This window comes from Phalaenopsis equestris, unplaced genomic scaffold, assembly GCF_001263595.1.
Source record: "Phalaenopsis equestris unplaced genomic scaffold, ASM126359v1 Scaffold001116, whole genome shotgun sequence".
Lineage (NCBI taxonomy): Eukaryota > Viridiplantae > Streptophyta > Magnoliopsida > Asparagales > Orchidaceae > Phalaenopsis > Phalaenopsis equestris.
This window is the reverse complement of record NW_018165555.1, coordinates 201,333-217,666: the sequence shown is the minus strand read 5'-3', so window position 1 is coordinate 217,666 and position 16,334 is coordinate 201,333. Positions and strand designations below refer to the sequence as shown.

Here is a 16,334-nt window from a genome sequence, read left to right as displayed (position 1 = left end):
TCCTAATATCTCATGCTAAATCATTAGGCTATTGGCTCTTAATCACAAGAAATTTCTTGATGGAAGGAATTTTGTTCCTCTCCTCAATTCGATTAGTCACCGTTATGACTTTGGGTGACCTTGCTTGGTTGTCTCTAATCAAATGCGACAAGTTTTTGTTGCTGTTGAAGGATTTTTCACTGCATATTCTCTATGGTGATCTATTGAACACCTCGTTGGGTTTATCCTAGGCAACATTTTGTCCATTTCTCTCGTTCAACATTTTGGCAGATGTAGGATGCAAATTAATGGTTGGATTGTACTTGCTTCTTCTTTCTAGCGCTTCCAAGACCCTCTTCTAACCCTCCCTTGCCCTCACAACCACCTCCAATTTGATTCTTACCTGCTGCTAGCCGCAACCACCACCTCTCATCCTCACTCTAGGGTGTCTTTTGCGTTTATTTGTCATTTATTTCTTGTTTTGATGAATTTTGTTGTTATCTTTGAAATTCAACAATAATATTTTCGTTTCTATTGTGGTTTGGTCTTCCTCCTCTGGTATCAAATTATATATATTTATACATGTAAAATTAATATTTTTATGTAAAGCCATCTTAAACATTGACAAAACCATCAGTCTATGCATGTTATGCTTCACGGAGAATCAGAGATGAGGGTTCATAATGAATGGTTATTTGAAAAATTTTAGGGCATGATTTAATTGGTGCATTAATTTATGAATGCTGTACACACACTCACATGGGCGTCTGAACCGCGCCTTGATTCGGGCGTGGAACATCACTGGAAAAGGGGGGTGCTTGAAATCGCGGGACCAAAGCCTTGCAAGTTCTCCCAATCCTGTGAAGACCCGAGAACCCGCGACAGGAAGAAGTCGTGAATTCTTGCGATCCAGTTGGGCTTCTTGAACCGAATCTTTTTTGGATAGAGTGTTCTGGATTTTTTTTGTTTATTTTACCCTTTTCCTCTTGTGTAGAAGTGGGAGGCTATATAGCTGTCCTTGAGTGTGTGGAGAGCAGCTCTATTAGTGTGGTTTACTAAATCTTTGGTGTGGAGTCTCTTCTCTCGCGTTAGGGTTGTCATCGACGACAGGTGGTGCTTCGGTTGTATCCTTTTCCGAGGTGGTACTATAAACTTTAAACTCCTTCGCTACTTATCATCAATCTCTTTTCCCTACCACTCCACTAACCACCTACCATCCCCACATTCCTCCACCACTCTATCTCTACCCCTACTTCTTCCCCAACCTTTCCATCCAATCCACCCACAACCAACCCCACAGAATTCCCTACCCACCCAACAACCGCTTACCCCACCGATACTGCTACCACCTTTGAGTCTATTTCAATAGCTTAGCTAGTGATGCATCTATTAATGTATATCCCTTTTGTTGAATCGAGTTCTACTGCTATTTTTATATTAATAGAAAGTTTACTTTATTTGTATTTCGCCACATTCCAACTAGTTTCGGTTTCTCTGTGTCACATGCACACAAAATTTTATGTAATTTCTTAATTTTTAAAGTTTTTGGATTAATATATATCACTAGATTTCCAATAGCATGTTTTCCTGTGTAACTCGATGTTTTTCTTTATAATTCAGATCATAATTTATCTTACCGGAGCACTTTTATATTTTTTTTGGGTCCAACAATGATTTATTTATCTTTTTTTTTTTTTTTTCTAACTTGCATTTTTTCCATGGTGCCCTAATTGAAGGCGTGAAGAATCACTGCCTATTTTCAAGAGGCGACTGCTAGGTGGTTTGTTAGATTTTGCTGTTAGGGAGCTTCAGGTTCAGGTAATTTCCCATCTTTGTGAAATGTATAAAGTTGCCATTGTCATTCATTTCGCAATTGTTTTGGTTGTTCTTTCAACATTTGCCCATTAACTAGTGAAAAAGCAAGCATATGTATGGCATCTGGTTTTCATGTAGTTTGAAGTATACCCGCTTTCTCAAGGATAATGAACTTTGGCGGTGATGCGGGAGCTTCCGGCACAAATATTTCCGCGGTATTGCAGCTGCCATAATACCGCGAGATTCACTATTACGCGAGACGGGTTGAAATAGTCACATTGTCTTTTCTCTTACTCTTTCTTTCCTATTATCCTTTATTCCTTTTTAGTCATTTCCTATATATGTGCTTTATTAGGCTTTGAATGGGTGTTTTTATTGTGTTTCTGTTCAGGACAGCCCTCGACGTCCATTTCCCCTTTCGAGGGCTGTATCTGAGGGTTCGATCGGTGCTCCTGCCATATCTCTTTCCCGAGGTGGTGATTATTTTCCCAATCCCCTTCCACATCCTCCCTATGTCGCTCCTGGTCACTCCGTCCCTGTTGTAACCGCCAAATACAACAGCTGTTGCTGTTTTTTTTCCCCCTACAGATTTCTCATTTTCAGCCATCTCCCTCTCTTCTCAGCTTCACAGCCATCCCACACAGCCTCTTTCACCCTTCTCCAATCTTCCCACATCACTCCCAATTGCTAAATCTCTCTGCCGTCATCCGGAAATCAGCAAATCTGTTGTTTTTCTGCTGTCCAACCATCATTCCGACTTGTTACTGCCTCGACTACTGGCGATCCTGCTGTCCCTACAGTTTCCACTTGCTGCCACCGCACCGAACCACACTTCTTTTTGTCCTGCGGTCCCAACCCTTCTCTTTTGGTACCCCTCGCTGTCCTAGCCTTTCACTTCTCTGCCAATGCAATTCCAACCATTCGTTTTGCTGTCTCAACCACCCACAAACTATTTCAGTCACCTACCTCCGCTCCCCGACCACCTAGCTGTCCTACCCCACCCATGGATCGAGCCCTAGTGTGATTTTGCGTTGTGTCAGTTGAATTTCCCTTTAATTGTATTTGATTGTAACTGCTTTTTACTTTCAGTAATAATATTTGTTTTTTTATTATGCTTTGGGTTAACACCGGTATCAGGCTAATAGAATTGTAAACATTTTTATTTACTATTTCATTTTATGAATTATTCATTGGACAGAAATGCTGTTCTTCATTCATTTTTCTTTCATAACAGACTCAAGTTATTGCAGCAGCAGCTGCTGGTGTTGCTGCAGAGGGATTGTCTCCAGAAAAGGCCAAAGAAGAAGCAGAAAAGGTTGCTCATCCTTCTGTTTTTTTGGCTGAGAATGCAATTGTGATTTTGATGATCGTGGAAGATCATTTACGTACACAAGCGCAGGATTTCTGTTCTTCAAAATTTGTTGCTCAGCGCTCAAGGTCTGCAGGAGCGACTTCTGGAGCATTTCTTGAAACTGCTGGATCCAGAATGTCAGTATCACGCAATAACAGTGCAGGGCTTTCCCTGGATGTATGCATGCAGATATCCCTCTTAATTTTATTGATGTTGGCCATTGGTCATTCCTTATTTCATTGCTTAAACTAGATGAAAATGAGCAAACTCTGAGATTTTATTTTGGTCATTAGGAGTCATTTGCAAAACTTCATCACAGTATGTTTATACCAAAATTGGTAAAATGATTTGAGAAATTTATCAACTTAGTTTTAAGTAATTGTGGTTTGACATGGTGCTGGTATGTTTTATTTATGCTGATTGTAGTTGCTTTTCATGGCAACTGTTTTCAATTTTCATTTTGTATTCTGTCAGCTTCTTGCTTCCATGGCTGATGAAAATGGGCAAATTTCTGCTTCTGTTATGGAGCGCCTCACTGCAGCGGCAGCAGCAGAGCCTTATGATTCTGTCCGCTGTGCTTTTGTATCGTATGGAAGTTGTTATTTGGATCTTGAAGAGGGTTGGAAATATAGGAGTAGACTGTGGTATGGTGTTGGCCTTCCCCCCAAAACAGCGACTTTTGGTGGTGGGGGAAGTGGCTGGTCGTCATGGAAATTTGCTTTTGAAATGGACTCGAATGGAAAATGGATTGATCTTCCCCTAGTTCAGAAATCGGTTGCCATGCTTCAGGCACTTTTACTAGATGAATCTGGGCTCGGTGGTTGTATTGGTATGGGCGGCGGATTAGGGATGGGAATGGGAGGAATGGCTATGCTTTACCAGTTGTTGGATAGCGATCAGCCGTTTCTTTGCATGTTGCGTATTGTCCTTGCTTCATTGAGAGAGAATGACTGCGGAAAAGATGACATAAATGTGGAGGAAATATGCCTGAAAGATGACTTACCTGGATTTACATATAGTGGAACCCATGGTGCAATGGAAAAGAGAAACAAGAATTATTTCTCCTCAAGGAATCCTTGCTCAACATTGCTATGGAGGTGACCATTTAATGTTATTTAATGTTTTTAACCTTTTTGAAATATTCATATAGTTAAATGTTTCGCTGGTGTGATCTTACTACTAATTTTTGATAGCAGTTGTTCAAATTCTTGTTCCCTTTTTTAATTTCTTTTTCCTGTTTTTAATTGATTTTTTGAGTGTTCTTGTTTATTACGTGTTGTCCTTCTTCACCTAGGAATTCTAGTACACCTGAAAATTTTTAGCTTCAGTATGTGGTAGCAATTTTGGTTAGGATTGATCATGAATCCCTCTCTATTTGATTTTTTATGTTTACTATCTTTTTTCTATACTTTTTGATTTGATAAATTTATGATTTGCATTGATAAGCTGAAATGTTTGGTAATTATACATCTTTTCGGATTTTTTTAGTGAAAGCTACCAATGAAGCATTGGGTGTAGATTTAACTTTCAATTTTCCTTCCTTTCTTGTGAATTTTGAAGAGAGGGAGGGAGGGAGGGAGAGAGAGAGAGAGAGTAGTCATCTTGATCTTCATCAGTAATCATCATATCACAAGGACTACAAAACCCTGTCTGTCATAAATATCAAAGGGGATATAGTTTCAAATATAACTATTACCTCAATAAATAATAAAATATTGCTAATGTCCCAATGATTACTTAGCCAAATAGAATAGATGAATGACACTACTGTGGGGTTGTTAGAAGGTGTGATAGAACACAAAAATGCTTTAGGAACGTTGTCGGATTGATACCAGGAGTGGAATGATGGACGACGGCTGATAATCGGCACGAACGGTGATATTTCGACCTTCCGGGAGTGGAGAAAAGGCTTACTCCTGATGTAAACAGTTGGTCGGGGGTGAAGTGTGGATGGGGAGGGGGATCTACCACCTGTTCCTCGACAAGCTACAGGCACACCACTTGTGAAAGGAAGAGACTACAATAGTCCAGAGAGCAGGAAATAAGAGAATAACTCTCAAAATACATAACCCAAGCTAAACAAAATCTAAACCCAAAGTACAGCATATATAAATGTCCTCTAAGAGAGAACAACCTTATTAGAAATTAGAAAAAAAGAAAATGATAAGGAAATGAGCAAAGGAAGAAAATTGTTGAAGATAAAGGAAATAAAATAAAATAACAAAAGTGCATCGATTCAGCTGTTTAGTCGGTTGAGAGGAGATGATACTACAGTATCGTGGGAAACCGCATCCCGTGTCACTCTTTCGGGTAGGTGGATCTTTGCCTACACCTCCCAAGGCATCCAGGCCCTCATAATACATTGATAAGTCAACAACATTACAAGTAGCCAAAATATTATAATCTCCCGGTAGATCAATCTTGTAGGCATTCTCATTAATCTTCTTAATTGTTCTGAATGAACCATCAACTCTAGGCTTGAGCTTTCTAAATGAACCTGTTTGAAATCTCTCCATCTTTCTAATTCATAACATGTCACCTTCATTGAAAACCATGACCATCCTAGGCTTGTTAGCCTATTTTGGTACTTGGTGTTATGCTAGACAATTTTCTTCTTGACCTGCTCGTGTAGAATCTTAATATTCTGGACTTGAGCCTCAGCATCAATGCTAAGCTCAGTAGCTAGTAATGGGACTATCTTCAGGGTGTAATAGGGTTCCACTCATACACAATCTCAAAGAGGCTTTGATCCGTGGATTGATTTGTAGAATAATTATAGACAAACCTCACATAAGGAAGAATACTGTTTGATGCTCTTTCTGATGAAACATCTAAGAATGTTTTCCAAACTACTATTGTCCTTATTGCCCTTCTATTTGGGTGCGAGCTGTTGAATTGAACTGAAGTTTGGTACCTAACTTATCCTTCATACTCCAAAAGTCGTTGAGAAATTTCATGTTCCTGTGTGACATAATACTCGGTGGAATATCATGAAGGTGAACTATCTCCTTGAAGTATAAATCGGCAATATGTGATGCATCCATCATTTTATTGCAATGAACAAAATGTGTCATCTTGGTAAACGATCTACCACAACCATAACAAAAACTTTACTTTGTTGTGTTCGAGGTAAGCCCAACATAAAGTCGATTCTTACATCCAACCAATTTGCCTCTGGGATGGGAAGAAAAATGTACAGACCTTTGCTATACGTCAATCTTGCTCAAGTGGCATGCCCTACACTGCTGACATGTCTCTCCACATCTCGTACAAGTCTGGATCAGTAAAAATTTTCTTTCACTAAGGAGAGTGTTTGTCTTTGCCAAAATGTCTCGCCATTCCCTCACTGTGACGCTCCTTTAAAATTTTCTCCTCGAGTGAACTCCGAATGCACATTCTATTCTGAAAGAATAAGTATCCATCAAATATGTGAAACGGTTTGATACCAGAGCTAACCTAAACTACAATGATGAAAAACAAATATTATTATTGAAAGCAAATATGTGACTACAATAAAAAAAACTCTTGAAAAGGAAAATATAATACAAAAGGAAAATATAACACACACGACACACAAACCCACCGTTAGGGCGGATCTCGAGTGATGACGGCGAGAGTTAGGGTGTTTGGAGAGGTGGTTGTAAGATAGAGAAGGGGTTTCCAAACTGTTGATGAGGGACAACCGTTGGAATAGCAGGGCGACGTGAGACAAAAACCCAAATTGTGGCAGTTTGCTGTTGGGGCGGCTGGACAACAGTAAAACATCAATGAGAAGGCGTTGCGACTACGATAGTGATAATGGAGGACTAGGACAGTGAGGGAAGTGAGGGCAGGAGCGGCGATGTAAGAGAGTATGTGGTGGATGGCTGTGAGCTGTCGAAAACAACAAGAGGGAGGGTTGTCGATTATTTAAGAAGGAGGACAACATGTATTGTGGAAGGCAGGGGGATTGAACAACGATGACAACTAGCAGGGGTGCTGGAATAGTAGAGAATTTGGGCTGAAATTCAGAAACTGTAGGAAGAACAACGTTGGCAGTTGTTCCAGGCGTCTATAGTAGGGAACAACGAATTAGAGCAGTGTGGGGAGAATAAATAATTAGAATGGGCAAGCTAAACACCACTGAAGAGAGAGATATAGCAGTAGCACCACCCAATTCCTTGCATACAACCCTCGAAGGAGAAAATGGATGCATGCGCTGCCCTGATAGGTATCTATGCCAAAAACTACTTATAAACACAAAAATAATATATTTGTCAACTTAGGATAAATAGGAGTAGCCCCTACTCCCATTAGTAAGGAAACCCGCTTGAAGGAATGGTTGACTAACCCTCATGGACCGATCTAAGCCACCCTTGCTCATGGGAAGTTCACGGTACTGTAATGGTACTTTAGCAATTATTACAATAAAAAGCCTCTTGGGTTGTTCCTGCGTCGATTTTCTGGGGTTGGGGTAGCTTCGAGCTCTTATGTTTAAGTTTTTGTCTTCTGAGGGTAGTCAATCGATCTTATTGAAGGTATTGAAAATGTCACAAGCTCCCAATAGGTCAATCATGTAGATGTTATCATTCTAAAGCACATCTTGATAGAATAAAAATCCATCCACTTTTAGTGCAACTTGAGCCGGAGCTGCATAACGACAGATTCTCACGCGCCATATCCCAAGCAAGTGGTCTATAATCTTCTTCTATCAATCTTCGTATTCGACTGGATGTATTTAATAAACAAGTATGTAAGGAGAAATCAACTCTGGGATGAACTTTGTGGCAGACTGAGCCACGGTCATTAGCAAACACTAAAGAGAAACTTCTTATTCTATGTTAGGAGCTGAATTCCACTGTAGGATTTTTTTTCCCACAAGGATCTTGAGGTGATCCCCAATACTGCGGTTTATTCACCTTGTTTGACACTGTTTTGTGGGGGTACACTGTTGAATTGATTTTAATACTTAAATGACTCCCTACTGTATTCCAAAAGTAACTCAAAATCTTTTCATTTCTGACAAGTTAGACCTCTCTCTATAGGGGCAACAAAGAATGTTGACTATATTTCTGAAAAGTCTAAAATCCTTTTATTTTAAGTTTTCTTGTATCTAGTATCGACTCCTCAAAGTCATGGCTCTTTCGGACTTTCAATGCTAATCCTACTAATGCTCCTCTAAATGTCGGCAAAAATGTAGTTCGAGGCACCATAACCTTATACCCTGTATGAATGCTCATTACTCGGTTTTACTACCTTCTAGAACAACAACTATCAACTCAACTAGAGTCTCTCCTAGGTTCAACTAGAATCACTAACATCTTTTTGTCGTAACTTGGAAGTTGAGAAGCCTCTCTGAAATCTTTATTTTCTCTTGGGTCACTTTTTATCCCTTCAACTGTTCCCTGATTCGTGAAAGAGATTATTCTTCTGGCCGTGCAATCTACTTCGGTACGCTCAAATCTATAACGCTTGAAACACTTTCTAGCTGGGATAGATTTGAGACTGCGTTATTGGTTCCACCTATTCTTCGCTCTGACCTAATCCTTCCTTAGGTGGTGTTTTCTTGGATGTTCCCGTGAGTGTATTATGGCTGTAAGATCCTGGGGTTGAGTCTTGTTTATAAGATGTGGGGGTCGCTCAGTGATGTGACATCACTTTTGTAGTTGGGTTTGAGCTTTCGGTATAGTGAGCTGGTAGGTATTGGCATTGTATCCTCCATTTAATCTTGGTCCATGGCATGATCTTATCTTTTCTTTCACGCTGGCGTATGTGCTGCAATTTCTTCCATCAAAATAACACACTCTTCTTTAACTTCCTGGCAACTTGTTTCTCCATTTCGTTGAGCGGGATGTCTTTACATTCAAAGACACGTTCCCAAGTCTAGAGACACTCAACGAACTCGTTCGAATCCTTTTGGCTGTCAAAATATAAAAAATCCATTTTTACTTCAAAAAACCATGGAATCGACTTGATGGAAGAGTTTCACTCCATCCCTTCGATCTTTCAAGTCATCGTTGTGGCTAAGGATGGCCAATCCGGACTGCCTCCTCTTGAAAGAGGTAAACCTCGGTTGTAGTTGATGGGTCTCCCACTGCATATCCTCCCTAGAAATCCCCTGAACAACTCTTTGTGAATTTCTCATAAACGACATTATACCCTTTCCTATCTATCAATCTTCCGACAATTACCTCCTTGGCGGCATGGCTAGATTTTAGGTGTGGGTAGGTAGGATGAGGTGTATAAGGGTGATGTAAAGTGCAAACAAAAATTTTTTTTTTTTGGTGGAAATAGTTTTGGGTGTGGTGGATGTTAGAATTCACAGGATAGGAATAGAGTTAGTCTAACACTGATGCCAAATGATACCTAAGTTAACCCAAACCATAATAGAAAAATATTATTATTGAAAGCAGATAAGTGGCGACAATCAAACACACTTGAAAAGAAAAATACAACACACACGAGACACAAACTCATGTTATGGCGGATCCTGGGTGATGGTGGTGATGGTTAGGGGGGTTTGGAGAGGTGATGACAAGGTAGTGAAGGAGTTTCTGGACTTTGGATGAGGGACAACAACGGTTATGGGCAGTCAGAACAACAAAGCAAAAAGGAACAACAAGGCAACAAAGAATGACACACCAAACTGTGGTAGTTTGTTGTTTGGGATGGCCGGACAACATGAAAACAACAATGAGAAGGCATTGGGAATGCGACGACAATGGTGAAGGATTGAGACATCAAGGGCAACGAGGAGGGAGAGCTGGAACAGTGATGGAAGCGAGTATGGGGAAGTTGGAAGGTTGTTTGCTGTCAGAAACAACGAGTGGGAGGGCTGAGCAGTTGAGTTGAAAGGAGGACAACTAGTATTGTTGAAGGCAGGGGGATGGAGCAACGATGCAGCCGGTGATGGCGCTGGAATATCAGAGAACTTGGGCTGTAATGTAGAAATTGCAGGAGGAACGATGACAGTTGTTCCGGGCAGCAACAGAGAATGTCAGACGGGAGCAGTGTAGGGAGGATACGGAAGGGGAATGGGGAAGGTAAACACCATCTCAGGAGAGATATATAACCGGAGCACCTCCCAATTCCTCGGATACAACCCTCGAAGGAGAATACAGACGCCAACGACTGTCCTGACAAGAATATAAGCCAAGGACTACCTAAAATAAAAAAAAAAAACATATTTGTAAACTTGAGGCAAATCGACGTGGTCCCCACTCCCATTAGGAGGGAAATCCGCTTAAAGTAGTAGTAGACCGCTCTTTCTTCTGGAAAGCCTCTTGGGTTGCTCTCGCTCATGATTTTTTGTGGTACTGTAGCGATATTGTAGTAATTATCGCAAGAAAAGCCTCTTGGGTTGCTCTCGCGTCTTTGTTTGTATGGCCTCTCTTGAACCGAAGTCTAGATATCCTGAAAGTCGTCATCATTCGCATACAAATCCTTTAACACATTAAAACCAATGACCTTAGATTGCATTGTAGTGAGCAGTAAGTGCCGAAGGCTCAATGTAAATTCTGACTCCCTGCTTTATGTTTGAGTACAAAATAGAATGAAGAAAGAAATTGCACTCTTGAGGCGTGTCTACCCTTTAATTTCTTCTGACTATTCTAGAATCTTAGGGCCTCATAGTCAGTGTAGAGATTACATTCCATTGCCAACAGGTAATGACTATAGTGAGTAAAGGCTCCCATGATAGCATAAAACTTTCTCCTGGAATCATTCGTTTTTTCACTAAAGAAAGCGATGGGGTGTCCTTGAGTTAACACAACTAATTCCCATATTAGAGGCATCACACTCTCTCAAATATTTGATTCAAATATAGAAGTGCTTGAATGGAGTCTCAAGTTACTTGCCTCTTCAATTCATCAAAACTAGCATAAGCATCACCTAACTACACAATTTTATGTGACTTAAGATTTTTTAAAGGTGCAACTATCGAGCTGAAATTCCTGCTAAAATTTCTATAATAAGATCTCAGACCATGAAATTGGCGTGCTTGAGTAAATTTTTTGTCTAGGCCAGGTTACAATAACCTCAATTTTTTTTTGGTCCATCTTTGTGCTGACAATTGAAACGATGTATGCCAAAAAGCATGCTTGCAGTGTAAGAAAATGACACTTTTTTAGATAGCCATATAGTTGCTGTGTCTAAAGAATGTTAACAATTTCGCTCAAATACTATAAGTGCTGCTCTAAACTGTTGTATACCAGGATGTCATCAAATTACACAACCACAAATTTCAATGAAGGCTCCAAAAACATGGTTCGTCAATGCATGTTCTCGGCGTGTTGAACATTCTAAAGGGCATGATTGTTCACTCATATAGTCGATCTTGTCTTTTAACTTAAAGGTGATCTTCCACTCATCCCTTGATCTCATCCTGATTTGTTGTTTTCCATTGTGAAAATCATTCTTGGATAAAACATTGGCTCTATGCAACTAATCAAGCAAATCGTCCAATCTTGGAATAGGAAGCCTTTACTTGATTGTGATTTTATTCACAGTTTTCTTATCTACGCGGATGTGCTATGATGCATCCTTTTTTGGCACAATCAAAGCTGATATAACACATGGACTGATGCTCTTGCGAACTAACCTTTAGGCCATCAGGTCCTCAAGCTGCTTATGTAGCTTCTCATACTCTGTTGGTCACATCCGATAGGCTGGTCGGTTGGGAAGCATTGATCTTGGGATAATTTCTGTAACATGCTAAATCTATTGCAAAGGTGGCATACAGTCCATGAAGACATCTTGAAACTAATGGTCGTAGTGTTTCAGATATTGGCTTTTTCGTCTTATTGTCTTCTAGCATTACTAAGGCCAGTCTTGTTGGCGCCTCGCTCATGTCTTATAGAAAGGTAGCACGAGGCATGATGGCTCCAATCTTTATCTGAGTGCTCATCAATGTGGACTTCTTTAGTGGCGGAAGGACAATGCATTTCTTATCATTATTAAATGAGCAGGTATTTTTGTTGCCGTCATGAAGTATACCTCTGTAGTATTGCCACAGTCGGCCCAACAAAATATGACATGCATCCATAGAGACGAGATCACACAAAATATGATCTTGCTACTTGTCTCTAATTGAATTCACCCAAACATCTTTTGTCGACTCAAATCTCGTTTCCCTTCTCCTACCAAGTGAGGGAGTATGGTTGTGAATGCTTTCATGTAGAGAGGCTCAATTTATCCACTATCTACGTATATAACATTTTTTCAAAACTACTTCCTTCTATGATGAGGTTTCACACTTTACCTTTTACAGTACAAGTATGGAAGATGTTATTTCTATGCACTGTTGATCCCTCTTAGTCTTAGTTTGGAGAATTTGTCGAGCCACAAGCATTTCATCTTCATCTACAGGTAGCTGGTGCTCCTCTTGATACTCCTCCACAAGGTCTTCACTCCCTGCCTCATCCATTGCACCCTGCTCGGTAAAAGAAATCACCCTTCTATTTGGTCAGTTGGATGCAATGTGCCTATATCCATGACATTTGAAACATTTCTAGCTTGGAATGTCTTGCTGGTGCTGGTCTAGTCAGCCATCTTTTCCTCCCGTGCTGATTTATTTTCATGAGTAGTAGGCCTGGGTCTTTGGTTGGTGTGCTCTTCCGCTTCCGACTTGATCTAGAGGCTAAATCTAGTTCTGAAGTGGTGACTTGATCTAAAGGGTAAACTTTGACTTAACCCTTGATTTCCCTCGCTGATTTTTAAAATCAGCAGCCCGAAATTAAATTTTCACTCCACTTTCACCTCCCAACTCAAAACCTTAGTGATGCCACCAAAGAGATACATGTCCGAGCCTTCTCGGGAAGAGATACAACGAGATATCCATCAACTTTAACGGAGACTTGCAGACCCTAAAGATGACACCTAGGGGGGACTTACCCTCGATGGTGATAGGGAAAGTCGAAGAGGCAAAATAGACGAAAATTTCAATCTCTTCCTTAGGGAGGCTTTCAATGAGGAAGAAGAAAGGTCATGGCATTTTGGAATCTAGTATCAGAGAAGGCCTAGAGAGGAGAAATCATTTGGAGTACACATAGACTTCAAAATAAAGGTGGATCTATCGAAGTTCGATGGAGGTATGGATCCAGATGATTTTATCCAGTGGCTACAATCGGTTGAGAGGATTTTAAGTATAAAAAGTGCCTAGAGATAAAACGGTGTAGCTTGCTGCTATCAAATTGAGAAAGAGTGCCTCCTTGTGTTGAGACAACCTACAGAGGGAGAGGAAAAAAAAGATAACAATGTTAAGATTTCTAAGTGGGAAAAGATTGAAGAATATGATGTAAAGGAAATAACCCCCACCCCACTAATGCTAGGATATGTTTTTGAGACTCCACCATCTGTAGCAGAAAGACCCTTCTGTTGAGGAGTTCACGACGCAATTTGATTAGCTAAAGATGATGTGTGATTTGGTTGAGCTAGAGAAGCACACCACAACCCATTATTTGGGGGAGTCTGAAGTCCGCTATTAGCAATGTAGTGCAGCTGCATTTTTTTTGGTCAGTTGGGGATGTCTATACCTTATATTTGAAAGTGGAAAGACAATTGAAACAAAACAGACAACCACATCTGGTCAGGCAGTCTCACATAATTGAAGACGCTAGCAGGTGCACGCCTCAGAGTGTTGAGAAAAATGGTTCGGATTAGATAGAGTCATCCAATGAGAAGACGCCTGAGAAGAGTAGTATACCTACTACAGTCCCCGCCAGGAATGACATCAAATATCACGGATTTGGGCACATCGTCTTCAGCTGCCCGACGAGCTGAGCTGTTTTTATGGAGCAAGGCACCGTGGAGAAGGTTAGCGATGAGGAGACAAGCGAAGAACAAGGTGAGGTACGTATATTTCCATCTGATGAGGGTGAGATGCTCATTGTTCGACGTGTCTTGTAAATTAAGGAGATGAGGAATCCGCTGTGGCTTCGCCACAACATATTCTACATCTGTTGCATTGTGAATTGGAAGGTATGCAACATCATGTCGGCGTTTAAAAAGGGGGGAGTTACGTTTGGGGGTCGCCCGTAAGAAGCTGTCGGTCGCCGGAATCGAAATCCCGTCACCCGCTTCGGAAGGACTTTTTAATTTATATATATATATATAATTTTAGAAAAATACGAAATCAAACTGACCTCACATTTTTCACAGTTTAAATGAAAGAGCGCTCTACCTCAAATCCTGTATCTACCCCGAAGAATAAACACAAGACCTGAGGATGAAGCTCGATCAAATAAACTAAGAAAGATATGACGTCCGTTTGGGTCTGCGAAACCATTTTATTTGCCGACAAGTTCCCCTATTTAATACAAATAATTAAATAGGGTTTATTTTAAGCTGGGTTCGGAAAAGCTCCCTATAAGGGCAAGCCCCTATAGTTAATTACATCTCAAATGACCGAGGTCACCTAAGAAAACTCTCGATAAAAATCAGGGGATAATGTCTTCAAAGAGGTCAAAAGGATAGGACTTTACAACGAAATCGGACGAAGAGGTGTGAAGGGGAAAAGCTCAAATCTGGAACATTGTTAAGGAATCCAAATGAAGAGAAACTAGGGGAAGCCACAGATCTTGAGGAGAACCTCAGTGACTTCCCAGTCTATCCTATGATTTGGCTCCAATTTTGAGAAGAAAATATTAAAGTGTTTTATCCCGCCAATTTTATTTAATTAGGGCTTATATTTGCGTGACAGGGTCACTCAAATTGCCTAGAAGATATGAGGGTTTACGTCGTATCAGGCGACAACCTCGGAACCTAGAACGAGTTTAGGGCTTAAATCGTACGGCAGAGCTATACGAATGCCTAAAGAAAAAGGTGGAGGATTTATGTTGCGCTAGGCAAACAACCTCAAAAACCTATGGATTGTTGTTTAATTTCTAGGAAAAGGATTGGTTTTGCTGGGGAAGACATGTTTTGCTGTTGAAGATGGCCGTGCTGCCCACTGCGCTAGCTCCAAGCTCCTTGACGTAACGAGTTTAAGTTTTCTAGGGTGTCCAGTTATAATATCAAATCAAACGGCCCTATGGTTGTAGTCCTCTAGACATCCTATGTAAGAAAGGGTAAACATGTTTAAAGTTGTAAAATGTAAAGCATGCAAGTGAAACAGTAGTAGACAGAAAATAGAAGCAGTATAACATGCTATACATGAAAGCAGGTAGAAACAGGACAAGTGTAACATGCTGTAGCAAGTAGAAGCAAGACAAGTGTAACATGCTGTAGCAAGTAGAAGCAAGACAAGTGTAACATGCTGCAGCAAGTAGAAGCAAGACAAGTGTAACATGCTGCAGCAAGTAGAAGCAAGACAAGTGTAACATGCTGCAGCAAGTAGAAGCAAGACAAGTGTAACATGCTGCAGCAAGTAGAAGCAAGACAAGTGTAACATGCTGTAGCAAGTAGAAGCAAGACAAGTGTAACATGCTGTAGCAAGTAGAAGCAAGACAAGTGTAACATGCTGTAGCAAGTAGAAGCAAGACAAGTGTAACATGCTGTAGCAAGTAGAAGCAAGACAAGTGTAACATGCTGTAGCAAGTAGAAGCAAGACAAGTGTAACATGCTGTAGCAAGTAGAAGCAAGACAAGTGTAACATGCTGTAGCAAGTAGAAGCAAGACAAGTGTAACATGCTGTAGCAAGTAGAAGCAAGACAAGTGTAACATGCTGTAGCAAGTAGAAGCAAGACAAGTGTAACATGCTGTAGCAAGTAGAAGCAAGACAAGTGTAACATGCTGTAGCAAGTAGAAGCAAGACAAGTGTAACATGCTGTAGCAAGTAGAAGCAAGACAAGTGTAACATGCTGTAGCAAGTAGAAGCAAGACAAGTGTAACATGCTGTAGCAAGTAGAAGCAAGACAAGTGTAACATGCTGTAGCAAGTAGAAGCAAGACAAGTGTAACATGCTGTAGCAAGTAGAAGCAAGACAAGTGTAACATGCTGTAGCAAGTAGAAGCAAGACAAGTGTAACATGCTGTAGCAAGTAGAAGCAAGACAAGTGTAACATGCTGTAGCAAGTAGAAGCAAGACAAGTGTAACATGCTGTAGCAAGTAGAAGCAAGACAAGTGTAACATGCTGTAGCAAGTAGAAGCAAGACAAGTGTAACATGCTGTAGCAAGTAGAAGCAAGACAAGTGTAACATGCTGTAGCAAGTAGAAGCAAGACAAGTGTAACATGCTGTAGCAAGTAGAAGCAAGACAAGTGTAACATGCTGTA

At 40.5% G+C, this 16,334-nt stretch overlaps 1 protein-coding gene across 3 annotated transcripts in view; it reads left to right on the top strand.

The window, feature by feature from the left end:
* The window catches only part of LOC110033220 (BEACH domain-containing protein C1-like), a 154,093-nt gene that overhangs the window by 60,842 nt on the left and 76,917 nt on the right, over positions 1-16,334 (top strand). For all 3 annotated transcript variants that reach the window (XM_020737131.1, XM_020737130.1, XM_020737132.1), the window contains exons 8-10: positions 1,716-1,797; positions 3,029-3,322; positions 3,620-4,242. In XM_020737131.1, coding sequence (XP_020592790.1) covers positions 1,716-1,797; positions 3,029-3,322; positions 3,620-4,242 — 999 coding nt within the window. The remainder of the gene's footprint in view (positions 1-1,715; positions 1,798-3,028; positions 3,323-3,619; positions 4,243-16,334) is intronic.